Source organism: Pseudorca crassidens, chromosome 2 (genome assembly GCF_039906515.1).
Source record: "Pseudorca crassidens isolate mPseCra1 chromosome 2, mPseCra1.hap1, whole genome shotgun sequence".
Taxonomy (NCBI): Eukaryota; Metazoa; Chordata; class Mammalia; order Artiodactyla; family Delphinidae; genus Pseudorca; species Pseudorca crassidens.
In genome coordinates, this window is record NC_090297.1 from 47,608,013 (window position 1) to 47,631,483 (window position 23,471).

Below are 23,471 nucleotides of genomic sequence, written 5' to 3' on the forward strand. Positions count from 1 at the left end.
TCCCCTACATCGGCAGGTGGACTCTCAACCACCACGCCACCAGGGAAGCCCTGACTTTTGTCTATTAATTAAAGGCACCAAGCAACAAGATTTTATCCTCTGACAAGAAGTCAGTTTGCATATAGGCCCCAAACTGTCTCAATGAATGTCAGCTCCCAGAGGCATAAAGGCCCTACTTTTTCTTACAGAGTTATCGGTATGTTTCTCCAGCACAAAGCAAAGATGCTGAACACACAGTTGCTTAATTCTTACTTCAGGACAATTTTTTTCTTTCTTACTCCTTCCTTTTTGAGGCAGATGTATTGAAAAATGTTTATGGCTTCATTTTAAAAACACAGACAACTCCCAAGTTACATCCCTAACTTAGACATCTCTCGTGAGTTCAACCTTCACACCATTTCCATTTGGTCGTCTCAACACATTACATTCCAAACCAAACTCTTGCTTTCTCTCTGTGAATGTGCTCTTCCTGAAGTCTGCCCCATATCAACAAAGAGTAGCAACCCCAACCTTTCAGTTGCTCAGGTTCAAACCTTGAAGACATCCTTGACTCCTTTCTCTCTCATGTCCCACCTCCAATCCACAGCCATCTGTCAGCTTGACTTTCGATCTAAATCCTGAATCCAAGCATATCTCAACAACTCAACTGCAGTACCCTCCTCCAAGCTACCATCGTCTCTCAGTTAAATTCTTGCAACAAACTCCTAACAGGTCCCAGGTTCTTCTACATTCTTCTTTCAAGACAGCAGCCGAGATATGATTCTTTAAAATACAAGTCAGATCATTCTATTCTTGTGCTCAAAACCTTTCAATGTTATTAAAAAATATATATATCTCATAATAAATGCCAAAGTTCTTGCAATGGTCTACAGAAGCCCCTATATTATCTGGCCCCTTGTTACCTCTCTGACCTCATCTCCTCCTACAGTCTCCTTCAGTCACTGCTCCAGCTACACTGGCCTCCTTGCTATTCTACCAACACATCTAGTAGACTCCTGCCCTGGGATATTTGCACTCCTTTTCCTCTCTCCCTAGAACATTCTGGATAGCCATGGCTCTATTCCTCACCTACTTTACATCTTTGAGGTCATCTGTGCGCACTTTAAAATTGCAACTTCCACTTCCTCCACCTGCCTCCCTAATTCTCTTTATTTTCCTTTTTTTTAAAAAAATGTATTTATTTTGTTTTTGGCTGCATTGGGTCTTCGTTGCTGCGTGCACGCTTTCTCTTGTTGTGGCGAGCAGGGGCTACTCTTCGCTGTGGTGTGTGGGCTTCTCACTGTGGTGGTTTCTCTTGTTGCAGAGCATGGGCTCTAGGCTTCAGTAGTTGCGGCACTCAGGCTCAGTAGTTGTGGCTCGCAGGTTCTAGAGCGCAGGCTCAGTAGTTGTGGCACATGGGCTTGGTTTCTCTGCAGCATGTGGGATATTCCAGGACCAGGGCTTGAACCTGTGTCCCCTGCATTGGCAGATGGATTCTTAACCACTGCACCACCAGGGAAGACCCCTAATTCTCTTTCTTTGCTTTATTATTTTTTTCTATAGTATTTACTACCACTCCACATAGTGAATATTTTATTGTGTATATATTTATCATCCGTCTCCTCAGATCAGAATGTAATCTCCATGAGGACAGGAATTTTTGTCTGGCTTATTTACTGCTATATCTCCAGCACCTAGAACAATGCTGGGGACATAAAAGTTACTCAAATATTTTTTAATATTGAATGATTTGAATGCATATGTCCTCTAATTAGAGAGTTTCATGTTTATAGGGTTTACTGATATTTTGAAATTTATATCTAGTATTTTATTACATATTTTTTATTTGTTCTATTTTTCCCTCATTTTCCTTGTGCTTGATTGACTGAGGTTTCTTCTCTTTTCTTCATTCTGTTTTTCTTTTTTATTTATTTGGAAAGTTTACATGCTGTGTCTATCTTTTGACAGTTACCTTAGTAAAGTTAAAATTATAATTACAGTATAACATACAGGAAAGGGCACAAATCATAAGAGTATAGATCAGTGAATTTTCCCAATGTGTGCATGAGGATCAGCTATGGTAACAGATTTTTTTCCCTTTACCCAGCACCAGGGGCAAAATGGGCAAATTTCCTTCTGCTCCCTGGGGTTTGTCTTATTAATTCTTCTTTTCTTTCAATGGAAGGAAGTAATTCTTCTTATTTTTTTCAAAAGAGGCCCATTTGTATAGAGGGAGTATAGAAAGACACTCAATTGTATTTTTTTTCCTCAAAACTTTCCTCTCTGTTTTCACGCCCACTTTCCTTGACTAAACATTTTGTGCTTCTCATCACAAGAGAGTAGGGAACTATTGCAGAGAACTATTAAATGGGTTTAGCACAAACTCCCTTTGTACTTTAGCAGTATGTATAGATTACTTAGAAGAATCTTCTTCAGACTGTTTTCAACATAGTGTAATTCCCAAATCTATAGTGACTCTTCATGGACAGTACTTAATTGCTTGAAAATGGTTTTCAGCCCCATATTTAGGCCTCTCCTTTAACTCTTTTATTCACTTCAGCTTGTTTTCCCCCCTTCCACTTTTTTCTACACTCCAAATTAGTCTATCCACTTCTAATCTTAAGGTGTGGTTTTAGATTCAACACTACCTCTGTGCTTTTCATGTGTCATTTATCTCATTAGAAATGTCTTTTTTTATTTGTCCCATTTCTTTATTTTTTCTAAATTTTATTGTGTTAATAACACTTGAGGTCTACTTTTATAATAAATTTATAAGTACACTATATAGTACTGTTAAGAATAGGCACATTCCTATTCATTCTGTGTGGACATAATTCTTTGAGGTATCTGTTATAAACTCACTTTGGGCAAGCCCTGGGTTATAGCTCCTGTCCTCTGTACACCATGCAGTCAAAACCAGAGCTCAAGGGATTCAGAGCTCAGTGAAAACCCTCAGGGCCAGTGTAGCTTTGGCACTCATTCATTGCCCAGGGTTCCTGGTTACTGCAGGTATGTGGATGCTTCCTTTTAAATCAGTTCTGTTATACTTTTATGAATTTTCCAAAAAAAAATTATTCTTTGCTTGTTTTAGTCAGGAGAATCATTCAGATGATCAAATCTACCATTCTCTCTCACTGAAGTTTGATTTATTCTTTCATTCCTCCCTTTAACAAAGTTCTGTTGGGTATATCCACTGTGCCAGGTTGCAGAGATACAGAGAAAAATATCAAATGGTCTCTGATCCCATGGTGCTCACTGTGTACCGTGGGAAACAAACATGTACACCATGAATTATAATGTAAGGCATACTGTAATTTTTTTTTAAAAAAAAGGAAATAAAGAGAACTGACAGTTATGTAGCAATGAACCACGTACTTTATATGCATTGACAAAGAGCCCTGGGAAATAAATAGTACTACCCCCATGTGTACATAAAAGTAAGTAAATTTCCCAAGGATGTAGGATTAATGCATAGTAATTCTGGGTCTCGGAAATGCTTGACTCTAAAACTTAATATGGAAAAGTGGTCATTTGGTTGCTGTTAAGAGTGAGCGATTATGGTCTTTGGAGAGTGGGAAAGAGGAGGATGGAGGTAAGGAAGGCCTCAGAAGAAGTGGCTTCCGAGATAGATCTTGAAAGATGACTAGGACATCAGCAGGTAAAGAATGGGCATAAAACCATCTCAGACAGAGGAAAGAGGTCAAGCGAAGTTATAGGGGCACTAAAGCACATGACATAGTCAGTTAACTTAGAATAAAGAGTATATTGGGAAGGAGGTGGGTGGCAGGGATGCGGCCATCTAGCCTGGAGGCAGACTTTATAGGGCCTGAGTCCATCTTATGATTGCAATGTATTCTCATCACTCTGATTATAGCACATTATGAAATGTTTGCCATGGCTTATTGGGCTGGAGTAGACATCTGTTTTGCCTACCCAGTGTCTACTGTTTTTTCATGATAACAGCTTTCTAATTTTCCTTGGGAAATCCTTCAATCTAAAATGATACCGTTTGGGTAGAACTAATTCTACCTTCAGCTCCAGATGTGAATTTATGACACTGGCTGGGTCAGTCAGACCATCCTATCCCACATTCATGATAACTGGATAGGGGTTGGCATGTGACACAATCAAGCCAACAAGACTCAAATCTGGGCCTTTTCTTGAATCTGTTGAGAGGATAACCACTTCTAGTTTTCTTCTGGGGCTCCTAAGAGGACAGATAGTACGTAAGCCTGTCACTGCTAGATGCCATCTTGCCTCCACAAGGGTACAGTCTGCTTGAAAATGGAGACAAGAGGGAGGAGAGCAAAGCCAGGAGTAGAAAAAGTAATACTGAGTCCTTGTGATACTGTTTGTGTCCCTGGGTCCAGCCATGCCCAAACCTTCTGCTAGGTGAGCCTCCTTTTCCTCTTTTGCTTAACACACTATGATTTGATTACTTGCCATCAAGAGTCTGGACTCACATGAAAGTAAAATGCGACTTGAATAAAGTCAAAGAATAATGTCATACTATGTCATCAGTGTCTACAAAGAACAATAGGAGCCGGTACATATAAGAAGAAATCAGCAACATTTGCTGAGTACCTATTGTGTAACATATGTCAGATTTGGTCCTCACCAAACCCCAGTCTGATCTATATTATGATCCCCCTTTTTTTATGATCCCTTTTTATAAATGAGGAAACTGAGGAATATGAAGGAATATAGAGTTACTATGTAACGTAGCTAATAAGTATGAGAGCCTAGGTTTGAACGCAGGCCTTCTACTTCTAAATCCAGTGATTGTTCACTCTTGCACAGCTGCCTCACTCAGGCAAGTGACTTTGTATATAATAGATGCTCAGTACATATTTATAAAAGAAATTAAAATTTTGGTCACACACAGCTTTAAAATAATTCGATAATGGTGAAGAGAACCAGGAAGAAACACAACTCACAGTGGCCATCGGAGTGTCTGGCCAGCTTGGGGTCCTTGGGGCAGTCCTCTGTCTGGATGACGTCAATCTCAGCGTCCTGCTTCCCGGCCGGTGTGCTCCTCCTACCCCTGTGGACTTTCACCATCTGTGTTTTTCCAGGTGTGTCTTCATAGGCACCCACCTAAACACATGCAACAGGGACAGTCTGGCAGGGCTTTGGTTTATCTGTTGGTTTTTTGCTTACTCATGCTGTTCTGTATTCATTCATTCCTCCCAGGTAGCTGCTGTTTATTCCTTTATTTAACAGAGTCTTATCTCTCTAAGTTTCACAGGAGCACATATAATGTCTTTTGTTGCCCTCTGAACAGCCAGTGAATGCCTGGCACAGAGGCAGGCCCATAGGACACAGTCAGGATATAATGGAGCTCTGACCGCAGCATAGGCTCTTGATATATTTTATCTCACTTACTCTGCATGACACCCCATTCAAAAACTATCATGATTCCTCTTGATAAAGAATTTAGAAAGGTTAAATAACTGACTTCTGGTCTCATAGCTAGTCATCTGCCCAGGCAGGACTGGACCCCAGAGCCCTGTGCTCTTGCCTACCAAAGGATGCTGTGTTCCTTTTGCCTGACATTTCATCTTCCCACCCTCCATTCTTCTGTTTCCCCCCGCTTCTTTCCACACTTCCTCCCTCCAGCATCTGTCACGCACTTACTGAAGGAAATAACATGCTAAGCCCTGGAGAAAGAGAGAGATGCGATGGGCATAGTGGCTTCCACGCTGGTCGTGGAGCAATACATGCAAACAATTAAGGTATATTGCGGTGAATATCATTTACAGCAGGATTGCTCACTGAGGTGGAAATAGGAGGGGCAGGTCAGTTCTTGTGGCTAGGAGACAGGGTGGGGAAGACTTCAGAAGCAGGTTTTATGAAACTATTTTAAAATTTAAGTAAGAGACTGGTTGAAGGGATAAGGAATACCTGGTAGATAAATCAACACAGGCAAAGGGACAGAAGTGTTAGTGTCCTCATAAGGGTGGGACAGAGGCTATTGATGAAGGAACAGTGAAGGGGACAGAGGAGGAAAGACTGGAGGCGAGGCTGAAAATGTCAGCTAGAATGGAGCTGAGTTATGAAGGGTCTTGCACACGAGGCAAAAAGTGTGGGCTTTATCTCCTAGTCTTAGGGAGCTAGGCAGGGGAGAAACCTGACCAGATTTGCATTTCAGAAAGATCTGGATAGATTGGCAGGAAGAGACGCTGGAGGCAGAGGCGAATTGGGGCACTTCTGGCCATCCAAGTATTTCATAATTACGAGATGACGATGGGAGAGGAGATTACTGTCCTTTCGACTACAAGTGGACACAGGGTTCACTGTGACAATCATCTGAAAGTATTTGCAAAAAGGTAAAATAATGAATAGATACAAGGCATGGAATTTCCTGAGTTCTTGGCGGGATCTGGGCAAATGAAGAGGAAAAGAAGAGGAGGGGCATTCTTTTAAGTCACACAGCCAAGAATGAAATTTTTAAATGGGGAAAAATGACAGCAAAGTAATGATATCCTTCCACAAATGACACAAATATGGTGTTTCACGCAAATATAGTGACCACCGACCTTCAGCAGAGCCCCTACTGCAGCAGTGCATGGATTCTCTGAGGGCTGTCCTGGGGAATGGTTCCTACAGAGTCAGTCTGAATCACAATGGATCGTATTCCTTCTGATGTACCATCTACATTTGACGCCAAAGAGCACTGCCCAGCTAGACTACCCCCCACATTTACCTAACACATTCCAAATAACTTAACAATTTCCCAAACTCAAATCCACTCCATGAAAGTAGGACTGTGTCCCTTTGGTAACCTGACCCCACCTCTGGCTCTTGGTCAGCACTGAAAAAGGGCACATCCCTGCTTTTGCCCTTTCATGGTCAGTATCCCTTTTTCTTTCTTTTTATTTTTTTGGATGTGGACCATTTTTAAAGTCTTTATTGAATGTGTTACAATATTGCTTCTGTTATGTTTTATGTTTTGGTTTTATGGCTGCGAGGCATGTGGAATCTTAGCTCCCCAACCAGGGATCGAACCCGCACCCCCTGCATTGGAAGGTGAAGTCTTAACCACTGGACCGCCAGGGAAGTCCCTCATGGCCAGTGTCTTTAATCATGTTCCTCTGCTGCCTTTCTCATACGGTCCTGATGACCCCCTTCCTGATCTCTGGCCTCATTACCCATTATGGCCTTGCTCCTGCCCTCTGTCCTTGACACACCATGCTGCCGCACTGGCTCTGGTCCCTGTCTTTTGTTATTAATGACTTACTTCTTTGAATTATGCCGTTTTGTGACCCTCTGTAAACACCCAACCTGGTCCAGCCCAGCCTCTGGGCCTACACCCCAGTTCAGGCCCACACCACCACCAAGGCGCTTGATCGACCCAAGCCCTGGGTGGAACTGGAACAATTTGGTAGGTTGAGCTAGGCACATCTCAAACAGGCATCTCGAATGTTTTGAGCCCTGGTAGTAGCCCCAGTAGTATCTATTGTTTAAGCCTCTGGTTTTGAAGGGGATAGTGTCCATTGGATATGGATACACACATATACAGTGTTTACTATTAACAAACAATGTTAATTAATCCATGAATTTATTAACAACAATATATTTCATTTTAATGGTAGCTTGTGGCTTACAGCACACCTTCATCTACATTATTTCATTTCATTTCATTTTCCCATCACAAATGAGGTAGAATCAGGATGGGAGCGGGGATGGTAGAATCAGGTGTGGATTATTTATTCTCACTTTACACATGAGACGCCTGAGCTCAGAAACTAACTCCCTGTTCTCAGCAGGGCCTCAGAGCACAGAACTTAAGGAGCCCTCCCTCCAGGTTCTGCAAGAGCAGGGTGGGCACCTGAGTGACTGTCTCTTTGTAGTTTGCCCTCTGGGTACCTTGCTGAACTCATACCCATCTCAGCCCTGCTTATGAGGCCTGCTTCCTGGCTAATAAGTCCAAGGCTAGTTCAGTGTTAGTGTCCTGTCGATTTCTTTGATAAAACACCCAACACCCACTGCATCTTCGGACTGTCTCTCTGTCTCTCTGGAGAGTTACATGGCTCAGCCTCTAAAAAGTCACCCCATGAACTGATCCTATTACATGGCTGACGTGGACTGTTTGGTCTGGAACCCTAGAACACAGATACCTTGGAAACATAGTCTGAACATAGATCCTTTTCTGTTTTTCGTGGTTCCAATTTGCACGGTTCTTTTTCCTTCATTTTTTTATCTTCGTCTTCATGTTTCAGGCTGAAATGTGAAGAGATACCAGGGAAAAAGTGAAGGCAAGAGTATTTTGATGATAGCGTGCCCCTAACCCTTTTTTTTTTTAAAGATGAGGGGACCAGAATCAAGTCAAACATAGAACATTTCCCTGAGTTTCTGCCTGCACCAATCAATGCCAGAGTGAATTCCTGCTTAAAATCTCTTAATAACTTCCATTGCCTGATGGATAAGATATCAGCCCCCACCTTTCTTTCCAACCCCGTCTCCGTCTGCACCTTCTATCCACGTTTATTCTAGTCTACACTCTCCTAATTCCCCAATCTTTCCATCCCATCTTGAGCAACTCTCCCTTCGTATTTGCTATTTCCCTTGTCAGTCATGCCTTCCACACCCTACACTGCTGAGAAACACAGTACCCTTTCCAATCTGTCTAAATCAGCTTACCTCTGAGAAGCTTTGCTTGATCCTCCCAAGCAGCCTTTAATCTGTTCCCCTAACACGCTGTCCCTCTATCTTGTATTAAACTAGTGTCTATGGATCTGTTTCCAGTTCCTCCACTTTCCCTTGTCAACTAAGTAAAAATCAGAGCTCTGTTATTTATCTGTATCCCCAGCATTAATGCTGTGTAACCTGTGGTAGCAAAGTGATCCCCAGCCAGTATTCCTTCATAAGAGGCATGACTGCCATGCACCAGTAATATGGACACCAGCCACAGTGGAAGAGCAGAGGAGGGAGTCGAGGTGGAGAGTTTAGTGAAAAAGCTGGAAGCCGGGACAGAACACTGAGGAGCATCAGCCTCCACGCGAGAACTTCTGTTTCTGGCATCAGAGTGAAGTAGACAGTCCTACAACCACATTCACATGGAAAGCAGAGACAGAAGAGCCCTCAAAGAAAACCAGAGGGCTTCCCTGGTGGTGCAGGGGTTGAGAGTCCGCCTGCCGATGCAGGGGACACGGGTTCGTGTCCCGGGCCGGGAAGATCCCACATGCCGCAGAGCGGCTGGGCCCATGAGCCATGGCTGCTGAGCCTGCGCGTCCGGAGCCTGTGCTCCGCAACGGGAGAGGCCACAACAGTGAGAGGCCCGCGTACCGCAAAAAAAAAAAGAAAACCAGAAGAGGTGGTCATGAAGGAAGGAGAAACACCAGGAGAGAGTGCTGTTCCCAAAGACAACGGGAAGAATTTTAAAGAGTTTCACTCATCCATTCATCCAATGACTGATGACTCTTATCCACCATTAAGGCCACTAGTTTTAGAACATATATTAGAACAGGGGCTTTGTAGGCAGGGCTGGGTTCCAGCCCCCACTCTGTCTCTTTCCAAAAGCCTAAGATGAACTTTTCTAAAAATCAAATTTTTCCAGAATGGAGATTATATATATATATATATATAAAACTGTCAAATTACATTTAATATTGTGACTCGTAGGAATGCTAGGGGAGAGGAGTACATTACTTCTGCTTTAAAACTCTTCCGTGGTTTCCACCGACCTATAGGATAAGGTCTAAATCCGTGCCATCAAGACAGTGGCCACTGTCCACGTGTGGCTATTGAACACTTGAAATGTGTCTGGTCCAAACTGAGCTGTGAGCGGGGCTTCCCTGGTGGCGCAGTGGTTAAGAATCTGCCTGCCAATGCAGGGGACACGGGTTTGAACCCTGCTCTGGGAAGATCCCACATGCTGCGGAGCAACTCAGCCTGTGGGCCACAACTACCGAGCCTGAGCTCTAGAGCCCACGAGCCACAACTACCGAAGCATGCGCGCCTAGATCCCGCGCTCCGCAACAAGAGAAGCCACCGCAACGAGAAGCTCACGCACTGCAACAAAGAGTAGCCTCCGATCAACGGAACTAGAGAAAGCCCGTGCGCAGCAACGAAGACCCAAAGCAGCCAAAAATAAATTTATTAAAAAAAAAAAATTGAGCTGTAAGTATAAAACATATCTGGATCCTGAAGACTTGGTATGAAAAAAAGGATCTAAAATATTTCATTAGTAACTTTTGTGTTGATTACATGTTGAAATGATAAGGTTTGGGATCTATCAGGATAAATAAAATACATTATTAAAATTCATTTCACTTTTTTTTTGCTTTTTAAAGATGGCTACTAGAAAAAAATTAAGTGACATATGTGGTTTGCATTACATTTCTATTGGACAGGGTTGCTCTGAATTTAATTAGGGAGCCCAGGCCCTCCTGGATCCAGCTCTGCATATGACCCCAGCCTCATTCCTGCTGTTCCCACACCGCACTTTGTGCTCAAGCATCACCCAGCTCTTTGTGGATCCCTGTACTGGCCTCACGGTTCAACACTATGTCTTTGTTGCCACTTGTCCTTTGCCTGGGGCATGCCTTCTGCCATTTTCACCTGGCCAGTTCCTACATGTTTTCATGATTCAGCTCAGTTGTCACTCTTGAAGGAAGCATGCCTGGTGCCTCACCTCTGTGTTTTCACAACTGCCTTAGCAGTGATTATATGATATTATAATTTCCTACTTACATGGCCATCTTCCCTCCAAGGGACCCCCTCATTCCAACCACTCTGGTCTCCACTCTCATCTTGCACTAAGCATTAGAGATATATTCTATTCATTTTTGAACCTCAGAGTCTAGCATTGTCTGAACAGAGAAAAAGCTCAATAAATATTGAACTAAATAGGTAATCATCTGACACGTGCCTCCTATGAGCCCAGCACCATGCCAGGTGCTACAAGGTAATTGCAGGGGTCATGAATTTAGGGTCAGGCAAGAACCCAAGGAGAGAGATGAAGCAGGGCTTTCCCCCATGATTCAGCTCGTGTGTTTTTAGCCTCAGCCAGGAAATGTTGATACTTGCTCCTCCAGAGCTCATGGACCATGTTTATTTTAATGCATTAAAAAGATGCAGACATAGAGAATGGACTTGAGGTCACAGGGAGGGGGAAGGGGAGGCTGGGACGAAGTGAGAGAGTAGCATGGACATATATACACTACCAAATGTAAATCAGATAGCTAGTGGGAAGCAGCTGCATCACACAGGGAGATCAGCTCGGTGCTTTGTGACCACCTAGAGGGGTGGGATAGGGAGGGTGGGAGGGAGACGCAAGAGGGAGGGGATATGGAAACATATGTATATGTATAACTTATTCACTTTGTTATACAGCAGAAACTAACACAACATTGTAAAGTAATTATACTCCAATAAAGATGCTAAAACAAAATTAAAAAAAAAAAAAACCTCCAGGGAGACAGAGAGAGAGAGAGAGAGAGAGCGAGCGCCGGACTCTGAAGAGTCAGGTGAAAGCACTGTTATGTGCCAAGGCCCTGATCTGGACCAAGAATGAGAAAAATGGGACCTGCCCACAAGGAGCACACAGACAAGAAGGGGAGGGGAGAGTGAGGATGAACTGGAATCTTAGCAAACAAATGATATACGTGACATTAGTGCAAACGTGTGTGTGCCTTACAGCAGTACTGCAGGGAAGGGACTGATTACTTCTGAGGAGGGGAATTAGGAAGGCTTCTTACAGGCGGGGACATTTGATGGTTAGCAGAAGTCTGCCAGATCATTAAGTTGGGGTGAATGAATTAAATGAGCAAAGGCAAAGAGGCCTGAAACAGCATGGTGCATTTTGGAAACTGTAAATTCTTTGGAATTCATGGGATTGTTACATGCCTGTTTGACTGTGTCTCTCCCGCTGGGGAACCCCTGAGGGTAGTGGCTACGTCTCTGCCTCTGTTCCAGCCCTAGTGGTTAGCAGATGGCCAGCACGCTGGGGACTCAGCAAGCCTCTGCTGAGTGAGTGCAGTGTGCTGGAACGAGATGAACCCGAAAGGCCAGGCAGGACCTCTGGGCACCGTTTCTGCACCAGGCACCTTGAAAGGTGCTAGGGGTGTTGAACCAGGTCAGGCACTGGAAACAGCTGGCCCATTAAGGAAAACCGTGCAGTGCAGAGTGTCAGCAGCTGATTCATGCTTTTCCTTTGGACGATAAAACTCACCTGAGTCCTTGATGGAGAAAACTCTTCCAAGGCTGAAAGTAAAGAGGAAAACGGTCATTTTCAGAAACCTACCCAAGTCAAACCCCAACCAGGCCTCTGTTGTTTGGTTACAGATCATTAGAGACCTGACTGGCCAGTGAGGTCTCAGTACAGAGCAAAGGTAGACACTGGCAACAGAACATTCCATGAACTGCTGCCAGTGTAACTGAAGATCAATCGAAAAGAAAACAGGCGTTTCTGAAGTTACGGCGCGTGCCAGCGGGAACGTGTAATTTGACTTAGAAAAATAAACTGTTCTCTGCACACCTTTCCAGGAATGCATCTGTAGAATAAAGAACTTTTAAATCTTATGAGCAAACAGGAATGTGCGATATTTGAGCAATGTTCCAGTGGGCAAAATTGGTACAGGCAAGTGTGCAAGCCATGCTGGGAATTCCCCGTTCCTGATCACGTACCACCTGATCAAAATTCAGCTCTCACGTAATCTAGACTTGGTGCCATTAAAACTATGTCCCAATGACCATAACATAGCTCCTCATTTAGTCAGTTGTCACATATCTGATGCCATTCCCTATCTGGATTCTAGCCAAGAACCTGAAGAGAACAGAAAATATCTAAGCATCTAAAATGCTGCCACAAAGTCCAGACCCAAGAGCTCATATACCCTCCTTTGAGGACAGCCTCACAGCTTTCATTCAGGGATGACTGGCTCTCATTTTCCATATAATCCTAGCAGATTGGATGACAGCACTGGGAGAAAGACAAGTCAGACAGACCTTGCTTTGTATCTTTGCTATATTATTTATAGGTTATTTAACCTCTCTGAGCCTTGAGTTCTCGTCTGTAAAATGCAAGCAGGGATACCAGCTCACAGGGTGACTGGGACACACACACACACAGGCACAAGTGCCTGTCCCCAAACAGGGACTTGGTGTGTGCTCGACCACATGAAAGACACTCACTGCTGGACACAAGAGGCTGACAGGAGAAGGAAATAATAATTGATAGAGATAAGAAAACAACTACAGCAAACAGACCGTGGTGGTTTGGTGTGAGGGCAACTGGCTCTGAACACCTATGAGGGCCCAAGAGCATCTCATAAGAAAAGCATGAACAGTGCCCATTCAGCCCCTTATGTTCCAGGGGACTCCAAGTCATAAAGAAAGGGTGAAATCAGATTCCAGCCACCAAGCTCAAAAACACTGAGATGAACATAATGCATATCTGAAGGCTGAAAGATTAAAAAAAAAATACTTTCATGCTTTTTATTTTGAATGAGATAAAATTTGGTCATTTGGAAAGTTCCCTTGTACAGAGAAGTTTATTATTTGCTGATACTGCCAGCTAAGTGAAGCATCTTAATGAACTGTTTCTGCTTTCGTTAATAGGAATAATAATCATTTAAAGTTTTCTATCTATAAAGTGTATCACAAATGAACAATCCTTTCCAGTAAGCATTAGAACCATGAAGCAGAAAGACGAAGGACCTCAACTAAATGTACCCAGTGATAAAGGAGTAGTACCTTAACTGTCCCAGTTAAAACATTAGGTAAGTGCCTACTGTGTGCCATGTGCTGTACTAGGTGCTCATCTACTTTGTCTGGCTTAGTTCTCTTAGCAATTCAGTGAAACAAGTATTGGTCCCTCATTTATTGAGCCTCTACTACTGCAGATTAGGTAACTACAAGGCATATGCTTCCTGCCCTCATGGGGAACACACCGTTTTACAGAAGACAGCTGTAGCTCAGAGAGGTAAAATGCCTGGGATAGATTCCAGCACTTCCTATTAAACTGTTTACCTGAATTTACCTCTTTTCATTCTCACAATGACTTCTGATGGGGATGCTTCTATGACCACTATTTTACACGTGAGGAAAGGGAGGTTCAGGGTCACACAGACAGGAGCCGGGATCAAAGCCCGTGATTCTGCTTGAGCCCTAAATCAAGTTGCTAGCACTGTGCCCACCAGAAGCCCAGAAAATATGCCTTCATGAGTCTGGTCATTCGTGTGAAAGCACAGGAGCTCTTCTCTCTGAAGGGACAGTTATTACAGGCCAGTTGGTGCTGGCCACCCTAGATAAGGGGCCAGGAATGGATTAGGACCACCTTCTCCCATCCTAACACATTTTCTGTCTCTGACCTTATAGGGCCTCAGGCTTCAGAATCTTAGCAGCTAGAGTCTGGAAAAGCCCCCCAAATCAGGGGAAAACCCAAAACAAAGACCATTCCTCCCTCATGAAAGAAACTACTTCAGAATCAACTCTGCACACTTGCTTTAGTTATGAAGCTGATAAGAAGAGAAGAAACAATACCTTTTGGAGTTCTTCAATTCTGACTTCATAAGTTGCTAAAATAAACATGAAAAAATTATTTCAAGGCAGTTTCTTATAGTACCCATTTCTTATACGGTATGCAGGATTAAAGCAATTATAGAAGGTGGCAGTGTTCAGTTTTCTCAACCTCCAGAACAATCTGCCTATGGGAGACTTGTCCACGTGGTTTGGGAAATTCTCAGGTCATTGATCACGGTATCACTTCTGGGGGATTTCTAGGATGGAATGGACAGTGAATTTGTTTCAAAAACATTTGAAACAATTTTCAGTTTCCTTTTTGTTAAGCAGATTCATACTCTACGATGAAGAGAAAGTGCTGCAATTTAGTGGTAGCAATCAGAAGGCAAACTTGAAAGGAAAGGGAAAGGAAAAAGGCCAACAAAAGTCCAAATCCCACTTCAACAAGTCAAACTCCACAGCACGCCTAAAAGTGTTTGGCTCCCTGAGCGTTTTGTTTCCTTGGTACAGCTTGGAAAGAGGAGACTGACCACCAACTAAGGCTCGAATACCTTTTGATTTTTTCAAAGCTTTTGTGGATTTTATTTAATGACGATGCCAAATTTAACCGTTAACAAATACAAGTAGTAGCAAAAACTTGGGTTCACAGCCTAGTCCTGCCACTTCCTACCTGTGGAACTGCAGACAAATTACTTCATTTCTTCGAGCCTCAGATTGCTCATCTGTGAAATGGGGACAACTGGAACCTGCCTTCCAGAGTTCATGGGGAGATTAAAGGAAATGATGTAGGTCACGTATACCTAGCAGAACACCAGACGTTGTATAGAAAGTGACATGTATTTTGATAAAATTGTTAATTTAATTTTTCTTTGCTTATAAGTTATCTATAAAAGTTTTCCCCCTACTGTTAATGAATATGCATGCATAATAAACAGGACTTCCCTAGTTCCTTTTCTCTTTCTTGCTGCTAGAGTCCTAAAGCTTTAGTTTACAGAACTGACCAAACAATAACATGCATTTCTTAGCCATTATTATTCTACACATAAAATCCATTAATAAAGTAAATGAAATCACAGTTTTTCTTTAGGGACTATGTGCATGTGATTGTTGACACAGGGACCTAAAATTCTGTGTGGAGGATTAATAACATGTACTTCAGCTTCGGTAACTGTACACTCTTATTTTCACCAGTTTTTGAATCAACACATTTTATTCTGCTATTACGTGCTTTAAAAACATTTAAGAATACCTGTTTATAATGCAGTCTGCCTCATCCTTTTCAAACATAAATTTATTTTCCAATTTTAAAAATGATAATCTCCTTCTGTCTCCCTCCCCCTACTTATTTACTGTTCTGTGTTTTTGAAAGAATTAACAAATCATGATCTCTTTGCTTCTACCTGCTACTTGGTGGGGAGGGAGATACTATTCTGTCCTAGAAATGGGAAAACCAAGGCTCAGAGAGGACTTGTTCAATACTTGCTAAGGCTAGTAAACAAAGATGATCTACACACAATTAATAATGCATTCATAATCTGATACTGTTTTTTAGCAAAGTGGAGGTTCTCCCAATAGTAAGTGTTGCCATCAAAACCTGCTCCCAATGTAGGAATATAAAATACAAATATCACATCCCAGGGGGTCAGGAAAGGACTAGGAATTATAACAGGAAGATGTAACCCAAAGCATTAGAGCCCTCACTTACTTTCCATAGGGAGTTATATAACTCTTTCCACTGAATAGCTTTGTCCCAGCTGGGAGAAAAAGGACAAATATCAGAAGATGGTCCTCAGCGAACCTCCAACTGCAGTATCCTATCATGGTCATCCTCCAGGCCTCAGCTCTTTTTCCATTTACTAACTCCCTGTGTGACTTTGGAAAAGTCCCTTCACCTGTTTTATACCAGGAGGTGAGACAATTATTACTAATATTATAAAGACAATAATAAAAAATAGCTATTTTTATGAAAATCACTACTAAGATTCTGATTTACCAATGAGGAATAGACACCAGAGAAAGGAAGCAACTTGCCCAGCTTCGCTCAATAGGAAATGGCTTTCAAACTTTCTTCTAGCCATGGAATCATTCATTTAAACGCAGTATTACAGGAGCATAAACAGAACTTCTCTGGAAGTTATCCCCGAGGGTCTCCAGGACCCCTTAGGACAGCCCTTGGTCCAAGGAAGCACAGTCTGAAAGGCACTGGTCTAGATGAGCTCTGAGGACAATTCTGCAGAGCTTCCAGACAAGCCTAAATCCTGCATAAACATCACCAAGTTCTGTACGAAAAGGTGAAGCTTCAGAAAGGCACCTATGCCGAACTATGCACCTCTGAGGTGATGGCCTTCTGTTTTCTGGGCATTGTTTAAGGGACAGACTCACCCAAAAGCGATGTCAAAGCCTCTTTCTCCTTCCCTTCCTTTCCCCCTCATTCTCTTTGTCCCAGAAAGGTAGCATTTAGATTCCTCACCATTGGCAGGCAGAGGAAGGAAGAAACCCATTTTAAGCTAATTTTTTTTATAAGATGTGAGACTTACATTGAGGTTTATTTATTTATTTTTTACCTATGGATATCCAATTGCTCCAACACCATTTGTCAAAAGGCTATCTAAAAAAAAAAAAAAAAAGGCTATCTATCCTCCATTGAATTGCTTTACAATTTTGTAAAAAAACAAAATCAGTTGGGCTTATTTGTGTAGGTCTTAATTCTGGGTTCTCAATTTTGTTCTATGGTTCTATGTGTTTCTCTCTGACAATACCACACAGTTTTGGTCACAGAAGCTATAATTCTTAAAATTAGGTAGTCTGATACCTCCCCCACTTTTTCTTCTCCAAAACTGTTTTAAGCTATTCTAGTTTCTTTGCCTTTCCATGCACATTTTAGGATAATATTATCTATATCTATAAAAGAATCTTGCTGGGATTTTACTAGAAATTGCATTAGACCTGTATATCAACTTGGGGAGAATTAATATTTTTACTATATTCAGTCTGCCAATCCATAAATGTAGCATAACTGTTTCTCCATTTATTTAGATTTTCTTTGATTTCATCAGCATTTTGTAGTTTTTAACATTTAACTCTTATACATGTTTTGTTAGATTTTAGTCCAAGCATTTATCTTTTTTGAGTGATTGTAAATGGTATTACATTTTTTTCATTTTTAGTGTTCAAGTGTTCATTGGTAGTATATAGAAACACAATTGATTTTTTAATGTTTATTTTGTATACTGTGACCTTGCTGAACTCATTTATCAGTTCTAGAAGGTTTTCTTTTTTTTTTGTAAATTCCTTGAGATACCCTACTTAGACAATCATGTCATCTGCAAATAATGACTGTTTCTTTCTTTTTGATCTGTATTCCTTTATTTCCTTTTCTTGCCTTATTGCACTCACTAGAACTTCCAGCACTACATTGAATAGGAGTGGTGAAAGTGGACATCCTTGCCTGGTTCCCAATCTTAGGGGTAAAGTATTCAGAGTTGTATCATTAAGTATCATGCAGACTTTTTGTAAATGTTCTTATCTAGTTTAGGAAGTTCCCCTCTATTCTTATTTTTCTGAGAGTTTTTTTTATCATGAATTGGTGTTGAATTTGTCAAACACTTTTCCTGCATTGATTGATATGTTTGTGTGTTTTTTTTCTTCTTTAGCTTGTCAATATGGCAGATTTAATTGATTGATTTTTGAGTACTGAACCAACTTTACAATGAATAAATCACACTTAGTCGTGGTATATAATTATTTTTCTATCTTGATGAAATCTATTTGCTAATATTTTGTTAAGGATTTTTATGACTATACTCATGAAGGATATTGAGCTGCAGTTTTCTTCTTTTGTACTGATATCTGGGTTTGGTATCAGGTTAATGCTAGCTTCTACTTCTATTTTTCAGAAGAGATTGTGTAGAATTGGTATTAATTTTTCTTTAAACATTTGGTAGAATTCCGCACCAAAATTACCTAGACTGAGATCACTTTTTTATGTTTTTAAGTTATGCATTCAATTTTTAAAATAATTACAGGGCTATTCAAATGATTTATATTGGGTGAGTTGTGATTTTGGGGGAATTGTTCAGTATTTACCTAAGTTGTCAAAATTTACATGTATACAGTTGTGCATAATATTCAATTATCCTTTTGACATCTGCAGGGTTTGTAATGATATCTCTGTTTTGCTCTTAATATTGTTAATTTGTGTCTTCTTTGTTTCTTTGTCAGTCTTACTAGAGGTTTGTTAATTGTATTGCTCTTTCCAAAGAACACACTTTTGATTTCATTGATTTTCTCTATTGTTTTTCTGTTTTCAAGTTTATTTAAGTTTCTTTATTGCTTCTTCCTTTATACTTGCTTTGAATTTATTTTGCTCCTCTTTTACTATGTTCTTGAGGTAGGATTTTAGATTTGAGGCTTTTCCTACTTTTCATATAAGAATTTAGGGCTAAAATTTCCCTCTCAGCATTGCTTTAGCTGTGTTCCACAATTTTGGGTATGTTGTATTTTCATTTTCATTTAGTTCAAATGTATGTTTTGATTTCCCTTGAGACTTACTTTTTGATCCACATTTAGAAGTGTTGTTTTGTTTCTGAGTGTTTGGAGAATTTACTATTACCTTTCAGTTCTTGATTTCTAGTTTGATTATATTGTGGTCTAAAAACATACTCTGCATAATTTCAATTCTTTTAAATTTTTTAAGCTTTGTTTTATGGCCCAGAATATGGTCTATCTTGGAATATGTTTATGGGCTCTTGAAAAGTATGTGTATTCTGCTCTTGTGTGTTCTATTGATGTCAATTAGATCCTACTGGTTGACAGTGTTGTTGAATTCTATTGTATTCTTACTGATTTTTTGTCTAGGTGTTTTGTCAATTGTGGAGAGAGGAATATTAAAGTCTCAAACTATAATAGTCTATTTGTCTATTTCTTTTTTCAGTTTTTGTTCACATATTTTGCAGCTCTGGAATTTCGTGCGTATACATTTAGGATTGCTAAGTCTTGTTATTGCTCCCAACACAGCCTTTGCTGATACCACAGGGAGAGGGTGGCTGCCTTTACTACTGGGTGTTTGTGAAAGTCCTGACTCTCCACGAGGTCTGCTCTGACACCAACCCAACAGGGAGGGGAAGGGATGCCTTGTTATTTCTGGGTGGAGGGCTGGAGTCTATGCTCCCCATATGGTCTTCACTGGCTATCACTGTAAGTGGAGTTTTGTTACCCTGGCAGGGATGAAAGTCCCAGCTCTCTACTTGGCCTTCTCTGAAAACACCTCAGTGGAGGGGCTGGGGTGCATCATTGTAGCTTGATGAGGGTGGATGTCCAGACTCCCCACTCAGCATTGGCTGGTGGTGGTGGACCAGTTTTGTTTTGTTTTGTTTTCTGTTACATTCAGCTGGGGGAGAACAGTTGTTGTCTAGAGGCCTTTCTAGGCTCCCCTTTTCCTGGTCCTTTGGTCAGAAAGAGCAGGCTTCTGTTGGAGCTGTTTTGTCTGTGCCCATAGGTGTTTCTGGGTTGGCAGCTACTTCAGCTCCAAGTCTGGGATATATGAAGCAAGAAGAAAAGCCAAGGATCTCACCACTTATCCTTGTTGGGTCCAGAGGTCCCTAGCTGGTCTACCTTCTTCTTTCTACATTTTCAGAATGTTCTAGTTTTCTTATGTTTGAATATAAAAAATACTATATATATATATATATATATATATATAACTTTTATATAGAATATCTAGGGGTTTTAGTTGTACTTAGCAGGGGGACCAGGGAAAAGTACATCTGCTCCATCATCTCAGAGCAGAGTTCGCTTGACTTTAAATGTATTACCTTCTCAAACATACAGAACAATTACACAAAGGAGACATTATACCAATTTGGTAGATGAAGAAACTGAGGTTCATATATCATTCAACCAGTAAGTGTAAAGAGGATGAAATACATGGGAACAGTCAAACGAACAGGGACAAGTGGGGGTCAAATAGTCCACTTCCTTCCCTTTTTCTCCTGTAGGGTAATTGTATCTTGACTCTTTAGAGAGGGACAGAGAAAGGAGTGGGGGATATAACAGAATCTTTTTGATCCCAGGCTGCAGTTCCCCAGCTTCTTCAGCCCTGGCAGGCCTCTTCCTAACTCCCACAAGATGCCATTCTGGCCTGGGAAGCTCTCCACACACTCACCCTTCTCTCACCCTACCACCTTCCTACTGCCCTCTGCTCAGTTACCTCTCAGTTGCAACAGTGGGTTATTTTCTGAGCCCTGTCTCTTTTCAGTCATAAACACTTGCTTCCTTAGCAGCACGGAGGGACACAAAGAATTCCTCAGTTGAAGACTCAAGAGAGGCCTGGGTTAGTGGTTCCTTCTTTGGGTATCTCAAATGATGTCCCCCACAGGCCCACCTTGGACATCTGTGGCCTGGAGAGAACAAATGCAGGCCTCTGGTCCAGCTTCCTTCCTTCCTTCTTTTCAATCCTCAGCTTCACCCTACACAGGAGGGGCCTTGCATATGTCAACCCCATCGTCTCCTGCCCCCCATGAACAGATGTCTCTGCAGCCCAATATGTCCTGAGGAGGAAGGACCTAGGGAAGAGGCCCAAGCAGGATCTTAGAAAGCCACTTGTGGGAGGGCATTCTGGGGGTCTCCTGTAATCCAGAGAAAAGGTGCAGGCTCTGACTGGAGAGCCCCCTTGGCCCTGTGAGCTCTTAGCTTTGGAACGTAGTCCCAACAGAGCCCACAGCCCTTCTATTCAAAGTGTGGTCTGTGGACCAGCAGCATCAGGATCACTAGGGCACTTGTTAGAAAAGAAGAATCTCAGGCCCAACCCAGAGCTACTGAACCAGAATCGATGTTTTAACAAGATCCCCAGGTGATTCATGCAAACATTATAATTTGAGAAGCCGTGCCCTTAAGGCAAGGGCCTGGACACCCCAAGTATGGAGTAGCACTGCCTTCTGGGTTGATGGGGACAGGAGTCCTGCTTCTTATGTCTAGTACTTTACAAGCCAAATGGGAGAACCTAGAGTTTGCCCAGTCTAGGAGAGAATTTTTCCAGGAGTTCTTCAACCCCTTATTTCCCAGGAGAGGGGAGGGAAATTTCAACGGGTTCTAACTGTTACACGTGAACTTCCTAAGTGTGTGATCCCAGGCAAATGACTTCCTCTCCCAGAGCCCTGGGCTTCTTGTCTATACAATAAAGAGGTTGTAGCAGAGGATCTCTCTCTAACTCTCCTTTCAGGGAAGTCAACATTCCTGACTGAGAAGCAGCATAAAATTGTGGAAAGAGCATGGATCTTAGAGGCAGTCTGAACCGTTGCACATTACAGCCCTACCGTGTATTACTTGTGTGACCTTATGCAACTCAATCTCTCTGATCTTCAGTTTTCTGTCTCTAAAAGTGGGTTCATACAACCTCTAGATCAAAAGGGATGTACACAGAGGTCGTGACAGAACTGTGGCCCATAGTACAGGCTCCATAAATACTAGTGTTTATTCCAGCACTAATATTTATGCCTTTTGTAGAAAATTGGCTGATCCTATAGGCAGAACAAAGATATAGAAACCTGTAGAAATGCTCTGAGTCCCTGCTTCTTCATCATCTTGGCTGAGGGGTTCTCTTTTTTCACTGAAAGTTCTGAGCTTTGTCGGAAGACTTAACTCGGAACGAGCGGTCAGATCCTTTTAACGCATCCTCTGCTTCTATTCAGGCTAAACAAAAGGACCTCATTCCCACAGTCTCTTATCTCCCTCTCTACACACTGAGTTACCAGGGGACTTCAAGTCAGACACCACGAGAAAAGAGATGACGTTTCCATGGGAGGAGAAGGAAGAAAAATGAATCGCCATATCTTGATTTTCCCTCCCACGTATCTATAAAAGGCAAAGCATCTAAGCAGATTGGTGAAGGAGAGAATAGAAGAGGGTAGAGAGAAGGCAGCACTAGGGCTGGGAGATAGCCTTGATGCCCAACTGGGTTTATTTATGTTTTTAAGAGACTAGACAAGGACAAAATAAAAGGAAATGGGTTAGTAAAGCAACATGGCTGTGAATTTTTAAACTTAGAGTTAGCTGGGGGGAAAATACCATTTTGGACACATTTTCATTCCATACAGGGTTACAATATTAATTGGCTTAGCAGACTTACAATCAGCCATCTCTTTTGTGGTGCACAGGTTAATGGAGTTGCTGGAGTGTCTCAGACAGGAAATTGTTGCCTCAGAATTATGTGGTTCTTCAAATTCAGCACTGAGAAGTGTGGAGGAAAAAAGTTACTTAAAGCAAAACATTTTTAAAACATATTTTCAAACTTTGGGTATTTTTTTCCTCATTAGAGAAGGAATATAAGTAAGTCTGGTCCATATGGTGACCTAAACAGACATAGAAGGCATTCCACCCCCACTTTAAATACAGAGGAATTCTGGATGAAGTATAACGATGCAAAGAATTATAACAAGAACCCATAACTAACCTAGAAATCAATAAGGTAAAATTCCCCAGGTGCCAGACATAAAGAGGAAACTTACAATTAAAGATATGAGTGAGAATTGCATCCAAGGTACTCCATGGGAAATTGGGATCAAAGAAAGATCTCACTGATTGGGTGGCTGGGGATTTGATGGCTGGGGATTTAAGTTTAGTGTGAGCCACAGGCCTCACCTGAATGGGAAGCTGGAACTGAGCTAAAAGAATAAGGTCCAGGGTCACAAAATGCCATCCCATCTCTAAAATTAATTCTAAAAAATAACTGCACTCTCCCAGGGAGCAAACAGGGAAGTTTGCTATCTGACCAGGGCCACTGGAGCTCAAAGAGTCACCCACGAGAAGGCAGAAACTCTACAACCCAGCACCGAGTAGGGGTTCTAGATGCATACGATCTGTGTATTTCTGAGACACAAAGCCAAAACTGCTACTTGAAATCCACCCCCAACCTGCCTTGTAAAGGAAGTCTGAAATCGTTCTGTAAACATGCTCCCACACCCATGGCACCTATGGTTTCCAAAGGAAACAACTCCCACTCAAAACAAGTGTATAATGAAAAAGTGAAA

At 41.8% G+C, this 23,471-nt stretch overlaps 1 protein-coding gene across 1 annotated transcript in view; it reads right to left on the reverse strand.

The window, feature by feature from the left end:
• FYB2 (FYN binding protein 2) overlaps positions 1–23,471 on the reverse strand; it is an 89,255-nt gene that overhangs the window by 38,169 nt on the left and 27,615 nt on the right. The window contains 5 exon segments of the mRNA XM_067709667.1: positions 4,917–5,076; positions 8,100–8,202; positions 12,155–12,186; positions 14,467–14,501; positions 22,571–22,671. Of these exon segments, the coding sequence (XP_067565768.1) occupies positions 4,917–5,076; positions 8,100–8,202; positions 12,155–12,186; positions 14,467–14,501; positions 22,571–22,671 (431 nt within the window).